This window comes from Staurois parvus, unplaced genomic scaffold, assembly GCF_062004578.1.
Source record: "Staurois parvus isolate SC_StPar_1 unplaced genomic scaffold, SC_StPar_1.0 ptg000832l, whole genome shotgun sequence".
NCBI lineage: Eukaryota > Metazoa > Chordata > Amphibia > Anura > Ranidae > Staurois > Staurois parvus.
The window spans coordinates 3,594,803-3,620,354 of record NW_028318628.1 but is presented as its reverse complement, the minus strand read 5'-3'; the positions used below and the strand labels follow the sequence as shown (position 1 = coordinate 3,620,354).

Genomic DNA, 25,552 nt, shown 5'->3' with positions numbered 1-25,552 from the left:
ACATATATAGAAAATATTGTTTAAATTGCAAAAGAGTGGAATCTTGTGATCTGTTGAAGCAGAACTCCAGGCTAAAGACACATTTGAAATACAAGCATGGGCACTTTCTTTTCTGCACAAATTAATTTTATTCTTTTCAGCCATTCTTCTGACCAAGGTTGCCTTGCCAGGCAGCAATGTGCTCACCTTTCTCAGCTACAGTTAAAAAAAACATTCTACTGAGTCATTACTGAGACAGGTGTGTGGGCTGTGTCATTGCCAGACTTCTACAAATGCTAGCTATCTGGCTATCTCTGGCCTCTGCACTTTCTAAATGTCACTCCTCCTGTCATAAAACTATTATTAAGCTGTGAGCACTGTGCTATGCTTTATAGGCTCAACATTGGTACTCCTTTCTCCTTACTAGAGTGTAGGGAATTACAGAAAGCAATTATAAAGGCAAATTCAGGTACCTGTACAAGCTCTATTTAAAAACACCCCAATGATTTATATGCTGATTCTAGGCACAGATGTGCTGCACATATACGAGCTCTGAAATTTATTACAATGAACTTTGACAAGACATACAGTACATGCAGTCAAGTCAAGTAAGTACACCCCATGGAAATTGTTGGGGTTTTTTTTCAACATATTTAAACTGGCAAACATTAGATCTTCATTCAAATCGTGTCTACTGATACAGGTGATATAATTTAAAAAATCTGGCATTACCTCCTGTAGCACAAATGGCTTCTTGTATGCTTTTTCACAGCTGCCATCTAGTTTCTGTTATTGACTTTGTGACATTTTTGACAATTTAATTTGCGCAATTTTGTGGGTGCATGAACTGCCCCTTTTAAATTCCCCCAAAACATTTCAATTGGATTCAGATTAGGACTTTGATTAGGTCAGTCCATAACCCTTCATTTCTTCATTTTGAGCCATTACTTTAGGGATGTCTAGTATGCTTCAGATTATTATTGTGTTAAAAGAATAATTTCCAGTTTCACTTCAATGTTTGGACACACGGCCACACATTCTCATTAAACACACTTTGATTTGAAAATTTATAGTTGAATTGATAACTGCTGCCTAGGCCCTGAAGCAGGAAAGCAACCCCAAACCATAACATTTTTACCACCTTGATCATAATTGGTATAACATTCTTCTCCTGAAATGTTGTATTTGGTTTGCACCAAACATGTCTACTGTAACTAAGACCAAACAACTCCATCTCTGATTCATGAGTCCACAGCAGGGGCGGACTGACCATTTGGAAGCTCAGGCACTGCCTGAGGGCCCGGGGTCAGTAGGGGGCCCCATGAGATGCCCCTGGTACCTTTTTCATAGGCTTTTTTGAGTTTGGGCAAGGACACAAGGGCCCTATGATCCCCTATTGCCCGGGGGCCCCATCAGTTGTCAGTCCGCCCCTGGTCCACAGCACATTGCTCCAGAAGGCCTGGACTTTGCCTACATGTTCAAAGGCAAACTGTAATGTTTTTTGGACTGCAAGACTTTTTCCTGGCACATCTTTGGTACAGGTACATTGGGGCAATCTCTATCAGATTGTAGATACTGTACATGCAGCATGATCCCAACTGTTGGAATATTTCCTTATAGTGAAATGATCGATTTAGAATAATTTGGCAATCTTTTTAAATCCGTTGATAGACTCATAGGCTTTCTTTCTGTCAAGAGCTTTTTTGATCTTGGTATGATGACATTACGCACACCAATAGTAAAAGAACACCAGACCCTAGATATCTGAAGTTTAAATATGACATATTCACTTACATAGGAGCCTTTAATCACTGGAACATCTCCATCTAATTTTCATGGATTTAAAATGGTGATAAATGTAGGAGTGTACTTTTTCCATATGATTATTTAGATTATGAGAATCAATACACCATGTCAATGCTATGTGTCATGTTTTCAAGTATATCACCTTATTTTTAGACACTGTTTGAATGAAGATCTAATTTCTGACATTTCCAATATACAGCACTTAATTGAAAGTGAATTTGCACTTACCATTTTTCTCCAGTCCCCCTGCAAAGTCCCACAAATACCTGTTGACTTTGCCAATGAAGCCCACTGCCTGCATCTTCCTGTGATAAGAAGACAAGAATGCTGCACTGCTTGCACTACAGTGGGGTGAGAAGTTGATCCTCCAGAACAACTGTGGGTGTAGGATTGTGTATTTGGAGGTTTTCTATTTTTTTTTTCTATTGGCTGAACAAAACAGGCTTGTGTCTTTTTTCAACCTGACCAACTATGTTCCTATGTTGCAGGGGCTGTGGTTATCAGTATTGTCACTGCTGATTCATAAGCCTTTACCCCTAGTTGTAATTGCTTTCAGAATTGGCAGAACTGAATGTGCTGCTGAAAACTCTCCCACATTGAGCTGCAGTGTCTGGGAGGGGAGTGTGTGACACAAATAAAGGAAGTTTTCCATGACTCAAGAGAAGTAAAAACATATTTTTACAAACAGTTGCAGATTCTGAATATGTTAGACACGCCCGCAAAAAGTCATCATTGTACACATGGTGTGTTTAATACGTCCAGTCTTTCTGCCCTGCTTTCAGGACCTCCCCTGTCAGCAATTCAGCTCTGATTAATCAAAGCTGCATTTCCCAGTACACAGAGAAAGTTCTGACAGCTTGAGCTGTCAAACTACAGCAGTCTGTGTTTATCAATAACATTGCTCAAAAGAAACAATGTTTTAAAAAGTTTTTTTTTTAATTAAACGTTCCCCTTATTAAATCTTAGTTTATGCTAATCGTCCCTCATTAACTCCTTATTCTCCTTCCCCAGTCAATTATTATTTCCCTGCTGATTTTTTTATTTTTTTGTTAGTTTCTATTTTATTAACTAATAATATTTAACCTTTTTTTGTTGTTTTTGTGTTTTTTTTGTTAATGTTTTTACACCTTTAACATATATTTACAAATTTCACATTTAAAAAAGCGCAAAATTTAAAGATCCCAATTTATTTCATTTGTAAATAACTTTAAAATGCTTTGTACCAGAATCATAATTTTAGTGACATTTTAAAACAGGACAAATTACAAAATAAATGCACTTTTTATGTGCAGTAACACTATTTATTTGTAAACTAAGACTGCTCAAAAAAAAAGTGTGTTTTGTTACGTTTATTTGTTTAAGCATTATGAAAAAAAAATCATTGTTGCAACGTCAATATTCACAAAGTCTTGTCTGTCCTTAAAAAAAATAGATGTATTACATTTTTATCTAAGTAATGGCAAAGTTTTTGCCAGATAAACAGGTCGATAGCAGAAATGTAAAAATTGCTCTGGTCCATAGGAGGTGAACAGGTGTGAGAGGCAAAGTGGTTAATGTATGAGGCTCTGTTGACCTGTTTGGACTACTACATATGAGCCTTTAGATATACCGTACCAGGGGCTGACTGACCATTTGGAAACTCGGGCACTGCCTGAGGGCCCGGGGTCAGTAAGTGGCCCCATAAAATGCCCCTGGTACCTTTTTCATAGGCTTTTTTGAGTTTGGGCAAGGACACAGGGGCCCCATGATCCCCTATTGCCCAGGGGCCCTATGAATTGTCAGTCCGCCCCTGTACCATACTTTATGAAAGTTGGATACAAAAACAAGGTATGGCCATAATAAGAACTTAACCACTTCAAGTCCGGACACTTTTACCCCCTTCCTGTCCAGGCCAATCTTCAGCTTTCAGCGCTATCACACTTTGAATGACAATTGCGCGGTCATGCAACAATGCACCCATATGAATTTTTTAGCATTTTTTTTTAGACAGACAAAGCTTTATTTTGGTGGTATTTATTCACCGCTGGGATTTTTATTTGTTTTGCTATATAAATGAAAATGTCCAAACATTCTGAAAAAAAGTGTTTTTCTTATAAAATTTTGCAAATAAATAATATTTCATTATAAATCTTGGCCAACATTTATTCAGTTATCTTTTAAGTAGAAAAAAAAACAAATTAGTTTATAGCCAAAAATTATAATTTAAAAAAAAATGTTTTACATTTTTATTTTATTTTTTTATATTACTATTTATGGTTTTTTTTTTACATACTGTCACCCTAGCAGTACAGTATCACCATGGTGACACTGGACTACTTGTGGGGGGGGATTAAGATTTTTCTTTTTTTTTTTTACACTGATTGCTTTTACAACCCAAAAAGGCTGTAAAAGCAATAATTTCTCCTTCTCTCTGGCTGCATACTTGCAGCCATTGAGAAATACTGTGTGAGCTGTGATTGGTAACAGCTTGTCACATGGTACAAGGCTGTTGTGAATAGCCTTGTACCATGTGATCTCTGTGATCATTCACAGATTTCACACGTAGTAAGCAATGATGTCAGAAGTGACATCTTGCTTACACCCATTCATGTGATCGCTGATTGGCCAATCAGTGATCACATGATCGGGACCTCGCAGAGAGGTCCCGTACGATGATCGGTGTTCCACTGTGTCCGGAGGTGTCCCAGGGAGCGCGCACAAGCAGGGGGTGGGGAGGCCATTTATAAACAGCCACCCGCCCTTGCATTGCCACCGTCCGGCCGTTTATATACAACGGCTGGATGGGAGGTGGTTAACCACCTTCCGCCAGCCCTATAGTACAATGACGGGCGCAAGGTGGTTCTCTCGTTCTGAGAGGACGTCATATGACGTCCTACCATTCTCACTGTGCATGCGCGGCTCAGGGAGCAATCGCCGGTCCGCTGTGTCCCTCGGACACAGCGGATCACGGAAAGAGCCAAAGATGTCGGTTCGGTCATATGATCAGCTGTGTCCGATCACAGCTGATCACATGTAAAAACGGAAATGCCGGTTATCGGCATTTCTCTCCTCTTGAGCTGTCACGCTGACAGCTCGAGAGGAGAGGAGAGCTGGTAATCGGCTTTCTGCGGAGGGGACATGTACACTGATCATCAGGGCACTGATGATCAGTGTGCCCTGATGATCAGTGTGGTCCCAGAAGTGCCACCTGTCAGTGCTCATCAGTGCTAGTGCCCACCAGTGCCACTTGCCAGTGCCCATCAGTGCCACAGCAATGCCACATATCAGTGCATACCAGTGCACATCAATGCCACATATCAGTGCCCATCTGAGCTGCCTTTCAATGTCACTCATCAGTGCCAGTCAGTGCCACATATCAGTGCTACCAATCAGTGCCAGTCAGTGCCACCTATCAGTGCCAGTCAGTGCCACCTAACAGTGCCAGTCAGTGCCACCTAACAGTGCCAGTCAGTGCCGCCTATCAGTGCCAGTCAATGCTGCCTATCAGTGCCGCCTATCAGTGCCATATATCAGAGTCATGTATCAGTGCTGCCTTTCAGTGCCCATCAGTGATGCCTGTCAATGCCCATCAGTGCAACCTACCAGTGCCTCCTCATCAGTGCCCATCAGTGTCACCTATCAATGCCCATCACTGCAGACTCATTAGCGCACATCAGTGAAGGAGAAAAATCACTTATTTACAAAATTGTATAACAAAAACTAAGAAAAAATGTTTTTTTTTTTCAAAATTTTCAGTGGTTTTTGGTTTAAGAAAAAATAAAAATCCTAGAGGTGATTAAATACCACCAAAAGAAAGCTCTATCTGTCTCAAAAAAATGATAAAAATTTCATATATCTACAGTGTTGCATGACCGTACAATTGTCATTCAAAGTGTGACAGCGCTGAAAGCTGGAAATTGGCCTGGGCAGGAAGGGGGTATAAGTGCCCTGTAGGCTAGTGGTTAAAGGACGAAAATAAATTCATCTCCACACAAGTGTGTATACAGTATGTTCAACCCAACAACCATTTTTTTTTAAAACAGCTGTCATGCAAGTTCTGACAAGCACAACCCTATAGTGAACAAAATAGCTCCATTATTTTTTTTAAGTCATATTTGTATCACATCACTAGATATCTCCGCATAGGAATGACAAAAGTCTATAGGCCATCTGATATAATACCAAGGCTGGGGACACATTCTTACAAGTGTTCATACTGTTGCCCTCTAAACAGACTGTCTCCCTGTCATAGCAGCTAGAGAGATTTACACCAGAGGCTATGTTCTACATCCACTGGTTTGTGCCCTTTTCAAACTAGAGCTACAGTAAAGCAAATACACAGCTGCAGGGGACATTTATAAAACTAGTGCAAGCTCAAAATGGCCTTTAACAGTCACAGGTAGTTACAATTATTCATTTGTTTTACATCACAAAATAGGGAAAACTAGGTTTGCAAAAAACATTTTGAATAACAAAAGTTTGTACAAAACTGTCTGGCCATCAGCCTGTGTGTACTCGGTCTCAATGCACAGAAGATTCAGCAAAGCATATCAAAAGCAGATCATTATAAATGGACACCTTTGTTCTTCCTGGAAAAAGATACATTCTTGCAGACAAGTTTATGGACTACTACACATTATTCCTTTAATATCAAAGGAGAATCAATTTCATAGTTTTTGTCTTCATGTCCAACACCACCGAATTGTCAGTTTATACAGGAAGTAATATAAAAAAAAAGGACCTCACATGCTGCGACCCATCTATTTTATAACCAATGATACACATAGAGCAGGAAATGGTGTTGATGGTCATGTACAGCAAGCAGCCGAACACTAAATTTAAAATCCCATTGTGAAAAATTGGCTCCTAACAGGGGCGTACCTACAGGCATGGTAGGAGTCACAATTGCGACCCAGCCCCATGCTCCAGGGCGCCTGTGTGACGCCTCTGTACACCTGGATAGGAGGGCCGGCGGGGGGCAGCATACAGAAGAACTGATGCCCTCTATTTTCCTTCTGTAGTCTTTCAGTGGCTGCAGGAGGAAAATGGAGAGAATCAGTTCCTCTGCCACCCCCAGTGCCCCTCCAATCCAGATCCTGCTGCCCCTCGGGCCCCTGTGTGACTCCCCTCGTACCCCCTTGACACCTCAGCTCTACCTGCTTCCACCCTCCCCTCTCCCACCAGCTGCTGTGAGGGATGTGTCAGGATGGAGAACAGGGAGGGGGCTGGTAACTGTGTCATTTACCGACCCCTTCTATGTCTGAATGAAGACAGTCAGTGGTACTGATCACTGCCTATGTTCATTCGTAACTGAAGCATAGCAGTTTATGTTTACTATGCTTCAGTTTGTGAATGAACGGGAAGCTCTGTACAGAGCTTTTCCTGTCCAATCTTTCTGTGCTGCCGAGGCTGCAGATATGGAGAGTGAGTGTCATCAATCTCTTTTCTCAGTCTCAAAGGTGGAACATCAAAGGCCTGTTTAGACCTCTGATATGTCCCCAAACCTCCAAACAGAGCTCCTAAAAAATTTGTAAAAAGTAATAAAAAATAAAATGGTAAAAAATAATAAAAAAAAAAAAACTAGTGGCACCAGTGGTGGAATTACCTGGGTCACAAAGGCTGCACTTGCAACTGGCCTCTGGCATCCCACTGCAGAACAGAAAGGTTCCACTAGGGGACTGTAATAAAGGGCCCTGTGATGGAAGTAAAGGGCCCTAGGATCAGTGGGAAGGGCCCTTGCCGGGCTTCAGGGGGGCCATTCATGGTTTCTGTCTGCTAACAACTATTTACTATAGCCAACTTTATTTGCTTTTGCCCAGCTTTAGTAATCAGCTGTTTTTAGCTATACTGTATACAAGTGTATTTCTAAGGCCTGTTTCACATGGGCTTCAGCTTGTATAACAGAAGTGTGCACAGCTAGCTTTGACAAAAGCATTTGCAGAGTTTTCAGCAAATGTTGTTGAAGCTGTTAAAGTACCATTCATCTCCAATTTGTAAATGTTGAACACAGATCCTAATGGAAGTGTTGACTGCCACTTTGAGCAAGTTGCTAGCAGGCTTTCAACAAGCTTCAAGAAGTAAAATAGACCGGTCAGCCAGCCAGCCTGGAGTAAGGATCCTTCATCCGGACACCAGCCTCTAGTGCAGCCACACTTCCTCTGGGGTTCTCCATGAGCAGTTGGCTCACAGCCAAGCCATATATGAAAAATGGCTTATACTGTAGTATTTAAAAGTTCCAAATTTATTGTGGATTAATCTCCATAAAAGCAGGTAAATGTATCTGAAATAATCCTCAAATAGTGAGGAAATAAAGTGCACATCAATATATGTATATATAAATTAACAGATCTTCAGATGGCTGTATAAGCCACTTTCCAGAATGGCCGCCGGACCTCCGTTCGGCTTCGGCGGCGTGACGTCACGACATTAGCGCTCCTCCTTAACGCGTTTCATGCAATAGCACGTTATCAAAAGGGGTGTGCCTATCGTCGGACGTCTCAATACAGTCTATTTATAGGGTAAAGATGTCCGCGCACGTGCAGTGCGAGGGCGCCACTTTCTCAGGGTACAATGAGGACACATAGGCTAAGCCACACGCGCGGACTTTACTGCGGCCATGATCCAGCTAACAGCTGATGGTTAACCAGCTAATGCCGTACAGCTGGGAAAAAAGTGCTGGCTTAACGCCAATAAGTCACGCACCCATCCCATATACCCCATTATTAAAACATGGACCACTTATGGGGCAAAATAAATCAGATATCAATATTACACATCAATATAATAGTACATGATTATTCACTGTGACTGAACCGGCATCAAATTATCCAAAAGGAGAGGGGATACAAAACGAAATTCATATATCCTCAACAAATTATAATTTATATATATAAACAAATAAAAGTATAAGTATAAACTTCCACATGTAAAGATAAATTGATACCAAAACAGTAATTAATTAAAATTGATTTAATGGTAAACGTCTTTACATGATACAACCAATATCAAAAAATAATGATATACTATAAACGTATGTAAAATATTATATATAAAAAATTATTAATATGAAAAGAGAGAAAAAGAAAACCTCTCTAAAAATTGATATCCGTAATGATGTCACAGTGAGGAGTCATATTACTACACCATACACAGGGAATAATATCAGCTACCAAAAATAATTATAGAATAGAATAGGAATGAAATATAAAAAATCCAAATACCAAATATGAAAAATAATAATAAAAAAAATATATATATATATATATATATATATATATATATATATGGGGCCTATTAAAACCATTATATTAAATTACTAAAATATAGAAAAACATATTTATGACTGCTAAAATCTCCAAACTGAACAATCAATCCACCCAGGTAGTAAAAACCAGTGTCATTGTGTCCTATAGGGTGGACCAGCCAAGAAATTAACTTACTGATAAGGCGTAGGGTTGTGAACAAAAACAACTTTTTGAAACTTATATAAATAATCATATACAAATCTATCACAGTTAACTATTATCTATGAAACAGTTAATATCCAGATCTATATTTAACCCATGTGGGCTTAAAGATTGAATCTCATACATCCACTTAGTTTCTTGCTGTGAAACCGCTCTCCGCCTATTTATACCTCTCCAATGATGTCTGATCATGTCAATTCCCACAAATTTTAGGAACGAGGGATCTCTATTATGCCTATAGTGCTTTGATAAGGAATGCTCTTTATAGCCTCTCTTGATATTATAAACATGCTCTCTGAGCCTGTCCCTCAACCTCCGTGTTGTCCTGCCCACATATTGTACAGTGGGGAACGAAAGTTTGGGCACCCCAGCTAAAAATTTGTATTAATGTGCATAAAGAAGCCAAGGAAAGATGGAAAAATCTCCAAAAGGCATCAAATTACAGATTAGACATTCTTATAATATGTCAACAAAAGTTAGATTTTATTTCCATCATTTACACTTTCAAAATAACAGAAAACAAAAAAATGGCGTCTGCAAAAGTTTGGGCACCCTGCAGAATTTATAGCATACACTGCCCCCTTTGCCAAGCTGAGACCTGCCAGTGTCATGGATTGTTCTCAATCATCGTCTGGGAAGACCAGGTGATGTCAATCTCAAAGGTTTTAAATGCCCAGACTCATCTGACCTTGCCCCAACAATCAGCACCATGGGTTCTTCTAAGCAGTTGTCTAGCAAAATGAAACTGAAAATAGTTGACGCTCACAAAGCTGGAGAAGGCTATAAGAAGATAGCAAAGCGTTTTCAGATGTCAATATCCTCTGTTCGGAATGTAATTAAGAAATGGCAGTTATCAGGAACAGTGGAAGTTAAAGCAAGATCTGGAAGACCAAGAAAAATATCAGACAGAACAGCTCGCAGGATTGTGAGAAAAACAATTCAAAACCCACGTTTGACTGCACGATCCCTCCAGAAAGATCTGGCAGACACTGGAGTTGTGGTACACTATTCCACTATAAAGAGATACTTGTACAAATATGGTCTTCATGGAAGAGTCATCAGAAGCAAACCTCTTCTACGTCCTCACCACAAAAATCATCGTTTGAACTTTGCAAATGAACATATAGACAAGCCTGATGCATTTTGGAAACAAGTTCTGTGGACCAATGAGGTTAAAATTGAACTTTTTGGCCGGAATGAGCAAAGGTACGTTTGGAGAAGAAGGGGCACAGAATTTAATGAAAAGAACCTCTGTCCAACTGTTAAGCATGGGGTTGGATCAATCATGCTTTGGGCTTGTGTTGCAGCCAGTGGCACAGGGAACATCTCACGAGTAGAAGGAAAAATGGATTCAATAAAATTTCAGCAAATTTTGGATGGTAACTTGATGCCATCTGTGAAAAAGCTGAAGTTAAAGAGAGGATGGCTTCTACAAATGGATAATGATCCTAAACACACCTCGAAATCCATGGGGGATTACATCAAGAGGCGTAAACTGAAGGTTTTGCCATGGCCTTCACAATCTCCTGACCTCAACATAATTGAAAATCTATGGATAGACCTTAAAAGAGCAGTGCGTGACAGACAGCCCAGAAATCTCAAAGAACTGGAAGACTTTTGTAAGGAAGAATGGGCAAAGATACCTCAAACAAGAATTGAAAGACTCTTGGCTGGCTACAAAAAGTGTTTACAAGCTGTGATACTTGCCAAAGGGGGCAGTACAAGATATTAACTCTGCAGGGTGCCCAAACTTTTGCAGATGCCATTTTTTTGTTTTCTGTTATTTTGAAAGTGTAAATGATGGAAATAAAATCTAACTTTTGTTGACATATTATAAGAATGTCTAATCTGTAATTTGATGCCTTTTGGAGATTTTTCCATCTTTCCTTGGCTTCTTTATGCACATTAATACAAATTTTTAGCTGGGGTGCCCAAACTTTTGATCCCCACTGTACTCTAGTAAGTAGACTACATATCTACTATTGCAGGAAATGAATTGTGGAATTCTGTAACTCTTTCCGGTGGTATGGGAGACAAATGATTCACTCTTATACTTTCTACTCCCACTATACTTGCAAATCATGCACTTATTGCAAGGGTGGAAGCCTTTAATGCCAGAGAAAAATTATGTAGCAATTGGGGGTCAATAATATTGGGTGCTATTTTAGTTCTGAGCGACCCAGATAGAACAGGATCTGATTTAAGTACCCCAATTTTGTCCCTTTAGGCCCAATAACATTTAAAATAGGAACAACTATAAGAATCCTAATAGTCAAGGACAACAACAACATTGGAGAAACCAGAACAACCTGAGAGATGAATGTTATGTCCATTATGGTTACAGGAATAATACACTGTGAACTGAGAGAGATGATAACGTGAGAGATAACCACCATCCACCCATTCCTTGGTAGAGTTCTCAGGATGATGGGAGACCCTCACACTGGGGGTATAACTATAAAAACAACTATGACAGACAACCTGTGCAAACACATTTTTTAGGGGGAGGACACACGAGAAAAAGGAGCGTAAGAGCAGAGGAGTACGAGGAGGAAAAAAGGTTCACAGAAACATGTCAGACAATTATCGCTAAAAAGGCATTTCGCTATTAACCCTACTGCACATAATGTTTTAAATGACAGAGGAAGAATTTCTAATCTTAAGAATGCTTCCCTCTTCAATCCCCCACCACAACCATACTCCCACATAAATGTTTTTAAGGATATGGTACTTGGAGATCTGGATGCTTTAAAGGTTAGGAACTTAATTATGCGCAGAGGACAGCATAAGATTAAAATGGGTATTGAATCCTTTTTAGAAAAGAAGGATTTAGTAATTAGATCAGTGGATAAGGGAGGTGGAGTGGTGGTACTAAACAAAACTGACTATTTAACAGAGGCACTTAGGATTCTGAGCGATAAGGACACCTATTCGATTCTCCCTAAAGATCCCTTAATCCCGTTTAAACGGGAATTAAAACAATTAATTAAATTAGGATATGATAAATCGGTCATTAGTAAGAGGGAAAAAGAGTTTCTATGCCCTTCTGCTCCGAGGCTTCCAGTATTTTACTGGCTTCCGAAAAGACATAAGAACAGTACACACCCACCAGGTAGACCCATAGTAAGTGGGATAGGCTCTTTGTGCTCTCGAATTGGTGAGTATATTGATTTCTTTTTGCAGCCTATAGTGTCTACAACTCCTGCATATCTGAAAGATACTAAACAAGTACTAAATGAAATAAAGGGTATTACCACTAATCCAAATATGTTTCTAGTGACGGCCGATCTAGCTTCACTGTACAGCAACATAGATCATAAAGACGGAATGGCAGCAGCTAAATTTTATTTAGATACAGATGAGAGCATTTCTCCTGCGCATAATAAGTTTATATCGGATCTATTGGAATTTGCAATGAGTAGAAATTATTTTTGCTTCAATAAGATATTCTACCTGCAAACCAAAGGCGTAGTGATGGGGATGAAATCTGCCCTCAGTCTGGCGAACCTCTTCATGACCAGATGGGAAGAGGATGTGATTTTTGCTAGGGACTGGCCAGAATTATTGTTTTATAAAAGGTACACTCATGATATCCTTCTGATATGGTATGGGGAAATCTGCCCCCAGTCTGGCGAACCTCTTCATGACCAGATGGGAAGAGGATGTGATTTTTGCTAGGGACTGGCCAGAATTATTGTTTTATAAAAGGTACACTGATGATATCCTTCTGATATGGTATGGGGAAATCTGCCCCCAGTCTGGCGAACCTCTTCATGACCAGATGGGAAGAGGATGTGATTTTTGCTAGGGACTGGCCAGAATTATTGTTTTATAAAATGTACATTGATGATATCCTCCTGATATGGTATGGGGAGGAAATTTATTTATTGCATTTTTTTGGGACCTAAAATAATAACTCTCAGAATATTTCTCTCACATATACCTATAGTACAAAAGAGATCAATTTTTTGGACCTAACCCTGATAAATCAAGGGACTAGGATAATTACAAAATCGTTTTTTAAAACAACTGACAGGAATAGCTATATTCCTATTAATAGCTGTCACCACCCCTCATGGTTGTCCAACATTCCCAAAGGACAATTTATGAGGATCAGACGTAACTGTGATGATCTCGATACGTACCTCTCGCAAGCAGATATACTTAAGAACAGATTTAGAGAAAAAGGCTATGATAAGACAATCTTAGACTGAACAGCACAACAGGTTGCGGGTATGAATCGAGAGTTGATGTTATCCCAACCAAGAAATGAAAGAGCTAATCAATCCTGTCCCTTTGTAACTAATTTCTCCATACAGCATAGGGAAGTGAAGAAGATAATATACAAAAATTGGGGGGTACTTAAATCAGATCCTGTTCTATCTGGGTTACTCTCTGAAATCACTTTCCGCAAAGCTATGTTTTGCTCAGAACTAAAATAGCACCCAATATTATTGACCCCCAATTGCTACATCATTTTTCTCCGACATTAAAGGCTTCCACCCTTGCAATAAGTGCATGATTTGCAAGTATAATGGGAGTAGAAAGTATAAAAGTGAATCATTTGTCTCCCATACCACCGGAAAGAGTTACAGAATTCCACAATTCATTTCCTGCAATAGTAGATATGTAGTCTACTTACTAGAGTGTCCGTGCCACAAACAATATGTGGGTAGGACAACACGGAGGTTGAGGGACAGGATCGGAGAGCATGTTTATAACATCAAAAGAGGCTATAAAGAGTATTCCTTATCAAAGCACTATAGGCACTTTCATAATAGAGATCCCTCGTTCCTGAAATTTGTGGGAATTGACATGATCAAACATCATTGGAGAGGTATAAATAGGCGGAGAGCAGTTTCACAGCAAGAAACTAAGTGGATCTATGAGATTCAATCTTTAAGCCCACGTGGGTTAAACATAGATATGGATATTAACTGTTTCATAGACAATAGTTAACTGTGATAGATTTGTATATGTTTATTTATATAAGTTTCACAAAGTTGTTTTTGTTCACAAACCTATGCCTTATCAGTAAGTTAATTTTTCGGTCGTCCACCCTATAGGACACAATGACACTGGTTTTTACTACCTGGGTGGATTGATTGTTCAGTTTGGAGATTTTAGCAGTCATAAATATGTTTTTCTATATTTTAGTAATTTAATATATGGGTTTTAATAGGTCCCATATTTATATTTTTTTTATTTTTCATTTTTTATATTTGGTATTTGGATTTTTTTATATTTCATTCCTATTCTATTCTATAATTATTCTTGGTAGCTGATATTATTCCCTATGTATGGTGCAGGTATATGATTCCTCACTGATATTGGTTGTATCATGTAAAGACGTTTAACCTTTAACCAATATTAATTAGTTAATGGTTTGGTATCGATTTATCTTTACATGTGGAAGTTTATATTTATACTTTTATTTGTTTATATATATAAATTATAATTTTTTGAGGATATATGAATTACGTTTTATATCCCCTCTCCTTTTGGATAATTTGATGCCGGTTCAGTCACAGTGAATAATCACGTACTATTATATTGATGTGTAATATTGATATCTAATGTATTTTGCCCCATAAATGGTCCATGTTTTAATAATGGGGTATATGGGATGGGTGCGTGACTTATTGGCATTAAGCCAGCACTTTTTTCTCAGCTGTACGGCATTAGCTGATTAACCATCAGCTGTTGCCCGGATTGTGGCTGCAGTAAAGTCCGTGCATGCAGCTTATGCCTATGTGTGCTTCTTGTACTCCAAGAAAATGGCGCCCGCACACTGCACATGTGTCTTTACCTTATAAATGGACTGTATTGAGACGTCCAATGATAGGCACACCCCTTCTGATAACGTGCTATTGCATGAAACACGTTAAGGAGGAGCCCTAACGTCGTGGCATCACGCCGCCGGAGCCGAACGGAGGTCCGGTGGCCATTTTGGAAAGTGGCTTATACAGGAATCTGAAGATCTGTTGATTTATATATACATATATTGATGTGTACTTTATCTCCTAGATTGTAAGCTCCAAGGAGCAGGGCCCTCGAACCCCTCGTGTATTGTATTGTTACTGTATTGTCTTATGTATTGTCCCACACTATAATGTACAGCGCTGGGCAAACTTTTTGCCACTATATAAATACTGTATAATAATAATAATAATTTCCTCACTATTTGAGGATTATTTTGAATATATTTACCTGCTTTTATGGAGAATAATCCACAATAAATTTGGAACTTTTAAGTACTACACTATAAGCCTTTTTTCATATATGGCTTGGCTCTGAGCCAACTGCTTGAGGAGACCCCCAGAGGAAGCGTGGCTGCACTAGAGGCTGGTGTCCCGATGAAGGATCCTTACTCCTGGCTGGCTGATCCATTTAAAGGGGACCCCCGTAGAGATGTAATGTTTAATACACAAATTACATATGCATCTGGTGAGTGCGCATTTTATAAGATTAGTGCACGGAGTCACATCACAAGGAATAATACTATTATTGATGAAGTTGGATTTCACCACGTGTTATTACTGACCTTCCCGAGTCAAGCCTGCACGCTTTTTCACGCATAATAAGACTGTGTATTTATATCTTTGACTGGTGCAATAGCACCATATACATCTATATGTGGAGTAATTTATTTGATTAATTTGTAGCGCTGCACCTGTCTATTTTATTTTTGTGTTACTGGGTTTATAGGATATCCTTTGTTGGTGCAATTGCTGCTGGACACTCAAATATTTATAATATTTATAATTTTATTAATTTAAATATTCTGAGTGCTCGCTGTACGCATTTTTATTTTAAGCTTCAAGAAGTGCTGAAGCCTGCTAGCAGATTGCTTAAATCAGCACCCCAATTAGGATCTGTGTTCAACATTTACAAAATGGAGCTGAATGGTGCTTTAAAAGCTTCAACAAAGCTTGCTGGAAGCTCTGAAATATGCTTTGTTAAAGCTTGCTGTTCACACTGCTCTTATACAAGCTGATGCCTGTTTGAAACAGGCCTTAGAATACATATATGGTTCCCCCAGTCTAAGGCCTGTTTCACGTGGGCTTCAGCTAGATTAAGAACAGTGTGGACAGCAAGCTTTTACAAAGGTTATGCAGAGCTTTTAGGAAGTTTGTTGAAGCTTTTAAAGTACCATTAAGCTCCATATGGTAAGTGTTGAACAAAAATCTTAATGGAAGTGCTGATTGCCACTTTAAACAAGCTGCTAGCAGGCTTCAGCACTACTTGAAGCTTGCCGAAAGCCTGCTGAAGCCTGCTATCAGCGTGTTTAAAATTGCAATCAGAACTCCTATTCGGATTTGTGTTCAACGTTTCCAAAATGAGCTGAATGTGCTTTAAAGACTTAGAGAAAGCTGCTTGACGTTTGCCAAAAGCTTTGCAAAGGCTTGCTGAAAGTTTCATAAAAGCTTGCTGTTCACACTGCTCTTATACAAGCTGAAGACTGTGTGAAACAAGCATTAAGATTGTTGTTTCCTTCACATTGCACAGCCAGCATTATCACACTGCTAATTCAAAGTCTAATAAGCAGGCAGGCGATAAAGAGAGCTTCAAAACCACAGAATAGCCAAGTCATCTTGCATGCTGAGCAGCATGGCAGTGGTGTGTGAATCTTTTGGCAGGCAAACCACCGTACATATACAGTATGTATTTGGATGTTAGCTTGGAATTTTATTTATACAAGAAATACAATGAAAAACTAAAAGTATTGGTTTATATAATAGACAACACACACTGAATAAGGTTATTACCACCTTAATGAAATTACATAATAAAAAAGAAAAATATAGTTACAGATATTGGTAAAATCCCATAAATGGTGAACATAAAACGCACTCATTCCTCATAAAGGAACTATTGTATTGCCATGATTGGAATTCTGAAAAACACTGTAAACAACAGCAATATGGAGTTCCTACATTTACTTACAAGATGGCTGCAGGAGGTGGACCCCTCCATACTAGGACATGGGAATTCCTATTTCATTTCCTTGGATATTTCCATATTAATTTCAATTAAAAGGGAAGGGAGCACACTTAGTAGGGGCAAAGACAAGGAGTAGTGAGGTAAAAACAGATAGGATGGGTGTCACTGTCCACGTGGAAAAAAGAGTGATAGTTACCTATGTTATGAACGAGAGCATCTGCAATGGAGCATGGAGAATAAAACAGCCAATGAGACAAAGCATGAGAGATGAAGAGACATAAACATTCAACAACAAACTCACAATATTCCAATCATCCCAATAAAGAACAGTCCACATATAAAAGCCATACTTGGTAGACCATAATAAAAAAGGAAAATAAAGCCACCTTAAAATAGTTGCAAAAAATAAATAAAATGAAAATAGAGCTTCACAAAATGCACAGAATGCAGACACAGCAAGCACAACTAATTGATCAAGCATAAAGCATCTAAACCAAGCAAAGTTGGTCATAACCATTCTGTATTCAATAACAGGCACCTATGCAGCATTCTTTCTACCACAAAGTAGACGTAGGAAACATCTCTTATAGTGTGTTGTATGTAATAGGGAAATCTGTATAATCTAAATCTTTATATAAAATCGAATCAATTGCATTTATAAAATCTGACTTCGTCCGTGAGCCAAAAATGTCCCAATGAAGTGAATACTCCTAAAATGGCATAAACAATTTAAAGTGTTTCTAAACCTAAACATAAAAATATAGTACATCACATCTTAGCAATCATAAGATGTTATGACTGCATTTGTTTTCTTTTTTTTGGGCTTTTTTCCCCTTTATTTTACCTGGTGCTTCAGTCAGACAAAATTTCTAGGGTGGCTACACTCACTCCTCCACTGTATATCTTTGGAAAAGCAATGTAGCCATTTAGCCATGGACAACAGCACTGTCAACCTGTGGAGAGGGTAATGTTTGGTGAACTAGTAGTTTTAGATGGACTTACAAATTAAAGTAAAACTTTTTTTTCGTTTTGGACAGAGTGGACATAGATTAGAATACCTGTCAGGTTTATATTGCTACCTCTGTCCCCGTTAGGGAGAATCACCTTCTCTAGTTGTGATGTTTACCATTGAAAGTGAAAGTAAAAGAAAATCCCAAATTTGGGTTGTCACCAGAACAGTAACAGAGAGGGGTAATCTTGCAATATGGACACTCTGGTGACGTGCGGGGCCCAAAGAGATTCCCTTAATTTGCAGTGATTTCCTCTCACATCCTGTTTTAGCTGTGGGAGGGGAAGTGAAGGGAAATCTCCCCAATGGGACACAGATGGCAAAAAAACAGGGGTTAGAACTATCCCTTACTCTATAAAAAATGAAAAAAAGTTTCTTATACTTGAAAGCCAAACTCTAGCTTTTTAAGCAGATACGAAAGCATCCCAAATTTCCTTTTGGGATAAAAGTTGTAACCTACTTAAAGTCCAACTCCAGGAATTAGACAAAATCTACCCTTGCAAATGGATCTCCCTTCCCAGCACTGCAAAAGTTAAATGCTCATTGGGTTCAGGGGGAGCTGAATAGGCTATAGAGCTGAAGTGCAAAAAAACAAACATATATACTCACCTATATGGCTGCAGCATTGATTCGATGCTGCAGCTGTTCTCCGTTGGATCTATGACTGCTCATTACTTAGTTCTCAGTCTTCGTTGAGCAGAGAGTCGTGACTGTCAGTCACCGGCTCTCTGCTTTGCCCCCCGCTCCAGTGCTCACTGGAGCTGGCCTGTGGAGGGAGCAGGAGTGGATGGCTCAAGCTCTCCACAGCATACTGCAAGGCTGTGCCAGTTGCCAGTCAGACATCTGGATGGATCACCACATTGTTGCCTGGACCGGCTCTGTGACGTCAGCCGACAGCAGGTTTTAGTCCACTGTCGACAGAAATAATGCAATTCTGTGATCCAATAGAGAAGTAAGGCCAAAAAACCTTTGGCCAAATTCTCTTTTAAAGGAAGTTGAAAAATAAGCAACTTACTGTCCAGATCACCAGGTGAAAATAAAAGGAAAAAAAGAAGCAGCCACATTCAAGGATTGGTAAGCTGCAATATATTACATTTTTGTTTTGCAGTTTAGATGTGCTTTAAGTACTTACTAACAATAAGCCACCTGAGGCATGTGCATAACTAAGTGCTGTTACAATATATGGCCAACACACATGTGAATACATACCCTGAAATATGTGGAGCTTTCATAGTAACCACCACAAAGGCCGAGGCTGTAGCTAAAAATGTCCTCCTCACATGTAGTTTAGTGCCACATACTCATTTTGGAGGTGTCAAGCAGACTGGACAGCGATGCACACATACCATAGCAGAGAAGCTTCCATTTTACACACACCTCAGAAATGGGAGATGGTCAGGCTTCTGTAACATACACATCAGAGGCAGTGGGGAAGGGACGCTGTTATACATACACCTCAGAGGCAAGGAACTTCTGTGATATAGACACCTTGGCAGCAAGGGGACCCTGTGATACACATACCTCAAAGGAGAGGGGACGTGGCTTCTGTAATACACACACCAAATATCTCTGTCTCTGTTAAATACTACAAGTCATGCAGTGTCACTAAATATTCTGGTGTAGGCAACAATGGTAATGGTGGCCGATTTCAGCACACCTGCTTATGTGTGTTATGTAGGTGCTCAGGCATGATTTTCAGTTTAAAGTATAACTCCATCTTGCAAACAAGTTTGATACTGTAAGGCAGGACACAGCAAAAAAAGGGAAAAAACTTTAAAGAGTGTAATAAAGTTTCTATATTAACTTTTAACACCGCTACTGGTTTTGACTTACTTACACTCTCTTCAAATAATAGCATTTTGTTGCTTGCTATTGGTTCTTTGTTCATTTTACTATGTTCAGCTACATATACTTTAACAGTTGTGGCTCAATTTACAAAGTGAACACACCAAGATAGGAATTATTGTGAGCTTCAGTTCAGTCAAAACTTGGATTTGGTGAACTTGAAGGACAACTGTCTTTTCTGGGCAATGAGATTGACCTAGTATAACCATGTGATCATATTAGGTAATTAATGCCATAAGCATCGCTGGTCCTTTGTGTATGTGCAGCTGTGGGGCAGGGAATCCCTCATCCACAGTTCATTGTCCCAGCACTGACAGCTAACTTCAAGGTTAAGCCAAACATAACTTTGGACCAGACTTGGAACAGAACCCAAGATCTCAAGTCTCTAATAAGGACTGTTATTTAAAAAAAAAGTGACAGCTATTTTGAATTGAGTCCAATGAAATTTGAAAATGACAGTCTTGGGGCTGAGATAAACATCTTTATACTTGTGTTAAAGCTTTGTGAAATGAGCCTATTGTGGTAATTCTGTTCCCCCGTGTACATAGTATGTGAAATCTGCAAGTTCTCTTCAAGTGTGTATAGGTATTTATTTACAACCCATTAAAAATACAGTTAAGCAGCAGAATTTGTTCTTTAGCCCTTAAAATAGCATTTAAAATGAGACCTCAGTCCTCATCAATCTGGGTTTTTTTTAGCTACTATGGCCGATAGCGAAACAGAATGCAAGATTGTTCCAGTAATAGCAAAAGGCAGCTGGAGGCCTTGAGGCCAGAAAAGAAACTGACCTAATGCCAACCTTAGAGGCTGCTGCCTAAAACAAGATCCCTTTGTAGCCTCATGGTAAGAACAGTCCTTATAGTAAGCTTCTTTCTGCTCACTCAAACGATGTCAGTGTAAGTACATAGCCCTCTGGTAATCTTCCCTAAAGGCAGGGCCGGTTGTAAATAGTTCAAAATACTTGACAACAGGTATGTCAAAGTCAAACATAACAGTGGGCTAAACTTCTTGAAAGGAATCTTCAAAGGGTTGCACTATGCCTCCTGAGTACCTCTCTACTTAATTCCAGAAAAAGAGGTTATATCCTACATTTTCAATTAATGTTACAGTAATAACTGCAACTTACAACATTTAAACCCAGAAAAAGGGACCATGAAACATTTCCTGATAGTGTTATTAAACCCCTAAACAAAAATTTAATATATTGCAGCATACCAGTCCTTAAATATGATAGCTGCATTAGGTTTCTATTTTTAGGCTTTTTTAAATTTAATTTTTACCTGGTAGTCCTGTTGGGAACACACTTCCTATCTTAAGGTGTCTCCGCTCTGAATGGAAAAGCTAAGGAGATATTTCTAGACAGCAGCAGCATCAAGATGAAGAGAGGAATGTGTCAGCTGCAACAGCAGATTTTAGAGACTTGACTAACAAAAGCCAAATTTCCACTTTTTAAGCCAGTTACAGCAATAGTTATTTTCTTCCTTATGGGATAATGTTTTAACTAAATGAATTAGAGCTGATCATTGTAAACACCCTACTCAATGTCAAATGGACTCTCTCAAAAGTCTAACTGCCACTTTCACTGAACAGCTTGCTATGTTAAAGGAAGTTGAAGAATAACAGACTGGACAGATCAACAGGTAAAAATAAAGTAAAAAAGGACTAAAAAGAAAGCAATTGCATCCACCGAATGTAAAAATTGTAAGCTGCAAAATTTGAAATGTTTGATTTTGGGTTTAACATTAAATGAAGTATTCAAGTGCAAGCTTATGTGGGACAGCATAAACTTCGTCGGCTGGAGCCCAGCTGGGACCTCAGTCATTTTAAACCTTTAGCCAGCTGAAGGTTGCAAATAAGAAGGGAGAGGATTGCATGTGGCCTAAAAAACGCCAGTCTGACATGCCTGCTCTATAACATGCTTTGGAATATGGTGCCTCCTTGAACATATGAAGGTGCCTACAATATTCTAGTGATATCTATTAACTATTAAACATTTCTCATTGTATATTGTTCACAAAGAATACTTAAGGAGTCTATGGCGTAAGGGAGAAATAAATACTATTTACAAAGGTGAATATTTGCAGCACTGCCTTACAGTATTAAATTTGCCAAGCAAATTGAGTTATACTTTAATTGGACAGTTAGAGACTTTAATGGCATGTATTTAGTGTAGTTTACGTGTCGGTTCTATAGGTAAGGAATACCACAATTATGTTCATCACATTCACCAATCACTTTCTTCTTTCTTTTGAATTTCTGTATATCACGGTTTACCAAAACTCAATAGTTTGAACCTCACACTTACCCTTCACTCTCTCCCCTCTGTTGAGCTGGATCTCCCCAGGTCCTTGTGGTTCGTATGACTTCACTGCTATGAACGTTCTTCCAGGAACAGCGCTGTACAGTTTCCTTTTGGGCCCCCTAGGGCCGGTGCTCCTCATATCCAGGGGCCCGGGGCTGTAAACAAACACATAGGTGATGGTGCTGAGTGCAGGTGGGCGTGCCATTTGGGAGGTTGGTAGCTCATAACTACCCCACAGTCTAACTGACATTTCAACTCTGAGGTGGACAGTGACCCTTGCTGCTTGTTTTGGGCCCCCAGGTCTCCATAGCAGGCCTCAAACACTCCCCCCAGCTCATTCTGACTTCCACAGTCTCTTATCAAGCTTGGCTCTCCTGTACAGAAAGCCCCCACCTTACTGAGGGTGATCTTGTACTCTGTTTGCCCTTAAATCACCTCTCCCCTCCCTCCCAACCCCAGCAAATCCAAACAGTGATAGAAAATGAGGTCAGAGAAGGAAAGCAACAAGGCAAAGGGGTGATGTATATGATAAGGTAAGATGGAGGATATAGACAAGGCGATTGTGAGAAAGGCACAGAAAAGAGATAGAGAAGGGCACAGGAAGAGAACACCATGGATAAGAATGATGAAGAGTACAAATCCAGAGGGGAGAAGAAAGGTTAGCGGAAGAGGGCTGATGGGAGATAGACAGGGAGATAAATAAAGATACACAGATGAAAGCAGGATGGGAGCACAAGGAGAATGGAAGGAAGGAGGGGTGGAGATGGAGGGATGGAAGGACTGTAAAAAGGGACAGATGAAGAGAATGATGGAAAGCACGGCTGTCTGCAGTTCTCCCTGTTCTTTTGCCGTTTCAGTTAAACTGTCAGCAGGAGAGGAGGGGGAGAGCGAGGAGGGAGGACAAGGGGAGGAGAAGGGGGGGTTTGTCCATTCATGCTTCTCTCTCCCCTTAGCATTCTACAATACTCAGACCTGCTCACCTCCGCCCCCCACTCACCAATCTTCACCTTGATCAATAGGCAGCCCTTCATTTTGTATCACCACTCGTATCTCTTTGGCCTCGCTCTCACTCCTATTCCTCCTTGATTAATCTCTCACAATATCTCATGTTTATTATTCAGCATCTAGAATTCTTCACAATTTAGAAAGGTTGCATTTTTCTACCTGATTTTGTTCCCTCTAATTTTGCATTCGATCTCTATTTATATTTTCATTCAGGCACTTATTTATGTGATCAACCTTATTCCTATTGATATTCAATTTTCCATGCTTCCACATTTCCCTCCCAAACATTTTAAATATTCCCAAATGTTTTCTAGTGACCTTGTTACCTTCAATTGTCTTTATGTGACCATATTAATCTTTATTGTTTCGCTTTGTAGTGTCACCAGCCCCAGGTTCTGCTGATTCCTGTAAAACCACCCAGCTTTCTCTTTTAATCCCTCTCTCCCCTTATGCCTAGCTACATCTTTTCATTTTGTCCCTTCTCTCTTGCCCTCACTTTTCCTTCCTTCCTTCCCTCCCTCCTTCTCACTTTCACTCTCTCCCTCCTCTCTCTACTGCCTGACAGATTTTGAATTACTGCAGAGAGAGTGTGATGGGAGCTGAATATTAATGCAAAATGTGTGACAGAGAAAGAGACTGTTTGGTTATAAACAGAGAGACCACTCCATATTAGACTCACTGACTGCCTTGGAAAAAAAAACCCATTGTTGCACCATAGAACAATGACATATACCTGTTACTATAGACAGCAAGTAGCCTACTACTTATCTGAAAACAGTCCTTCTCCCAATAGCCAGTACTATTGTGTAACTTCACCAATCTACACTATTGTTAAGAGAATGAAAGACTTTAAATGCAACCAGCACTAGAATAGATAATGCTACAGTTTAGTCTATGTGACAGAAAATATAGTTTAGTATTTGTGACAATGAATATAAACTGGATTAAGCAGGACACATTCTGACTGCAGCGTAGTTTATGCTGGGCTGTTATCAACAGATTGGGCCATCATGATACTAGCATGTAGTGTTTATATATATACAGTATATATATATATATATATATATATATATATATATATACACACACACATACAGTATATATACACATAGACACACACACTTATCTATAAGGTCACAGTTCCCTTTTTCCCCTTTTCTTCATTGAAAGAAATATATAAAGTGCCATCACTGAGCTCCCTAAAAAAAAGTTGTCCTCATGCTAATCCTCTGGTTTCAACCTCACCTCACTTGCTGCATACTTGTTCCTGGACAACCGTCTTAGCAATCCAGGAAATCAATATGGCAGCCAGGCAAGCAGACTTTAATACATGGATCTCAGGTCATTTAGAAACATAGAAAAGTGATGGCAGAAAAAAGACCAAGTGGTCCATCAAGTCTTCCCTTTTTTCTTTAATACATGTTTTGTATTTTTTTGTTTGTTTTTTTCAGCAACTTTTTTTGTCTGAGTATAGATCTATGTTTGTCCCAAGCATGTTTGGAACGACTTACTGTTGAATGACCCATTAACTCTGCTGAAAGTTTATTCCAAGCATCAGCTACCCTTTCAGAAAAATAGTACTAAGATTAGTATTTATTTATTCTAAAATACAAAGCGTTGAATTTATAAAAAAATATGCATAGCTGTTTACCCATTGAAATTGTGTGTAAATTTGTTCTGTATGAATGGGACAAAATCAAATGTTCTCAACCTATCTCCTCTGCAGATCAAATGTGTGAATTGGGAAAATATGGCCACTAGGTGACACTGAGTATCATAGGAAAAAAGTATGCTCATCAGCTCAATAGTAGTCATAATGCACTATTTTCCCCATTCACACAAATCTGCAGAGACGATATCTTGAGAATATTTGAATTTGCCCCATTCATAAAGAGAATATACCCTGAGAACATTTACTATTGCACCATCTGCGCAGAACACATTTACATACCGTTTAGATTAACAAATAAAAATGCAGGCAGGCCCTTCAGGTCAGTTTTAGGCAGAACCCTACACAAAAAATCTAAAAAAAAGTTTAAGGTTCTCCAAAAAAATCTATACCAGACTCTCATTTGAGCATGCAGCCTGGTAGGAAAAGGGTAAAGGCGGTCGAGCATGGAACCCCACCCACAACCATCCTAGGCCACATGCCCTAACATGGGAGGGTACCTTGCCAGGGAAGGTTCAGCCTGGCAAAGCCCCCGTCCTCATATTGAG

General features: G+C 39.3%; 1 protein-coding gene across 3 annotated transcripts in view; it reads right to left on the bottom strand.

The window, feature by feature from the left end:
• Positions 1-25,552, bottom strand: part of SHANK3 (SH3 and multiple ankyrin repeat domains 3) — a 464,876-nt gene that overhangs the window by 110,110 nt on the left and 329,214 nt on the right. For all 3 annotated transcript variants that reach the window (XM_089655308.1, XM_089655310.1, XM_089655309.1), the window contains one exon: positions 22,334-22,485. In XM_089655308.1, the coding sequence (XP_089511434.1) occupies positions 22,334-22,485 (152 nt within the window). The remainder of the gene's footprint in view (positions 1-22,333; positions 22,486-25,552) is intronic.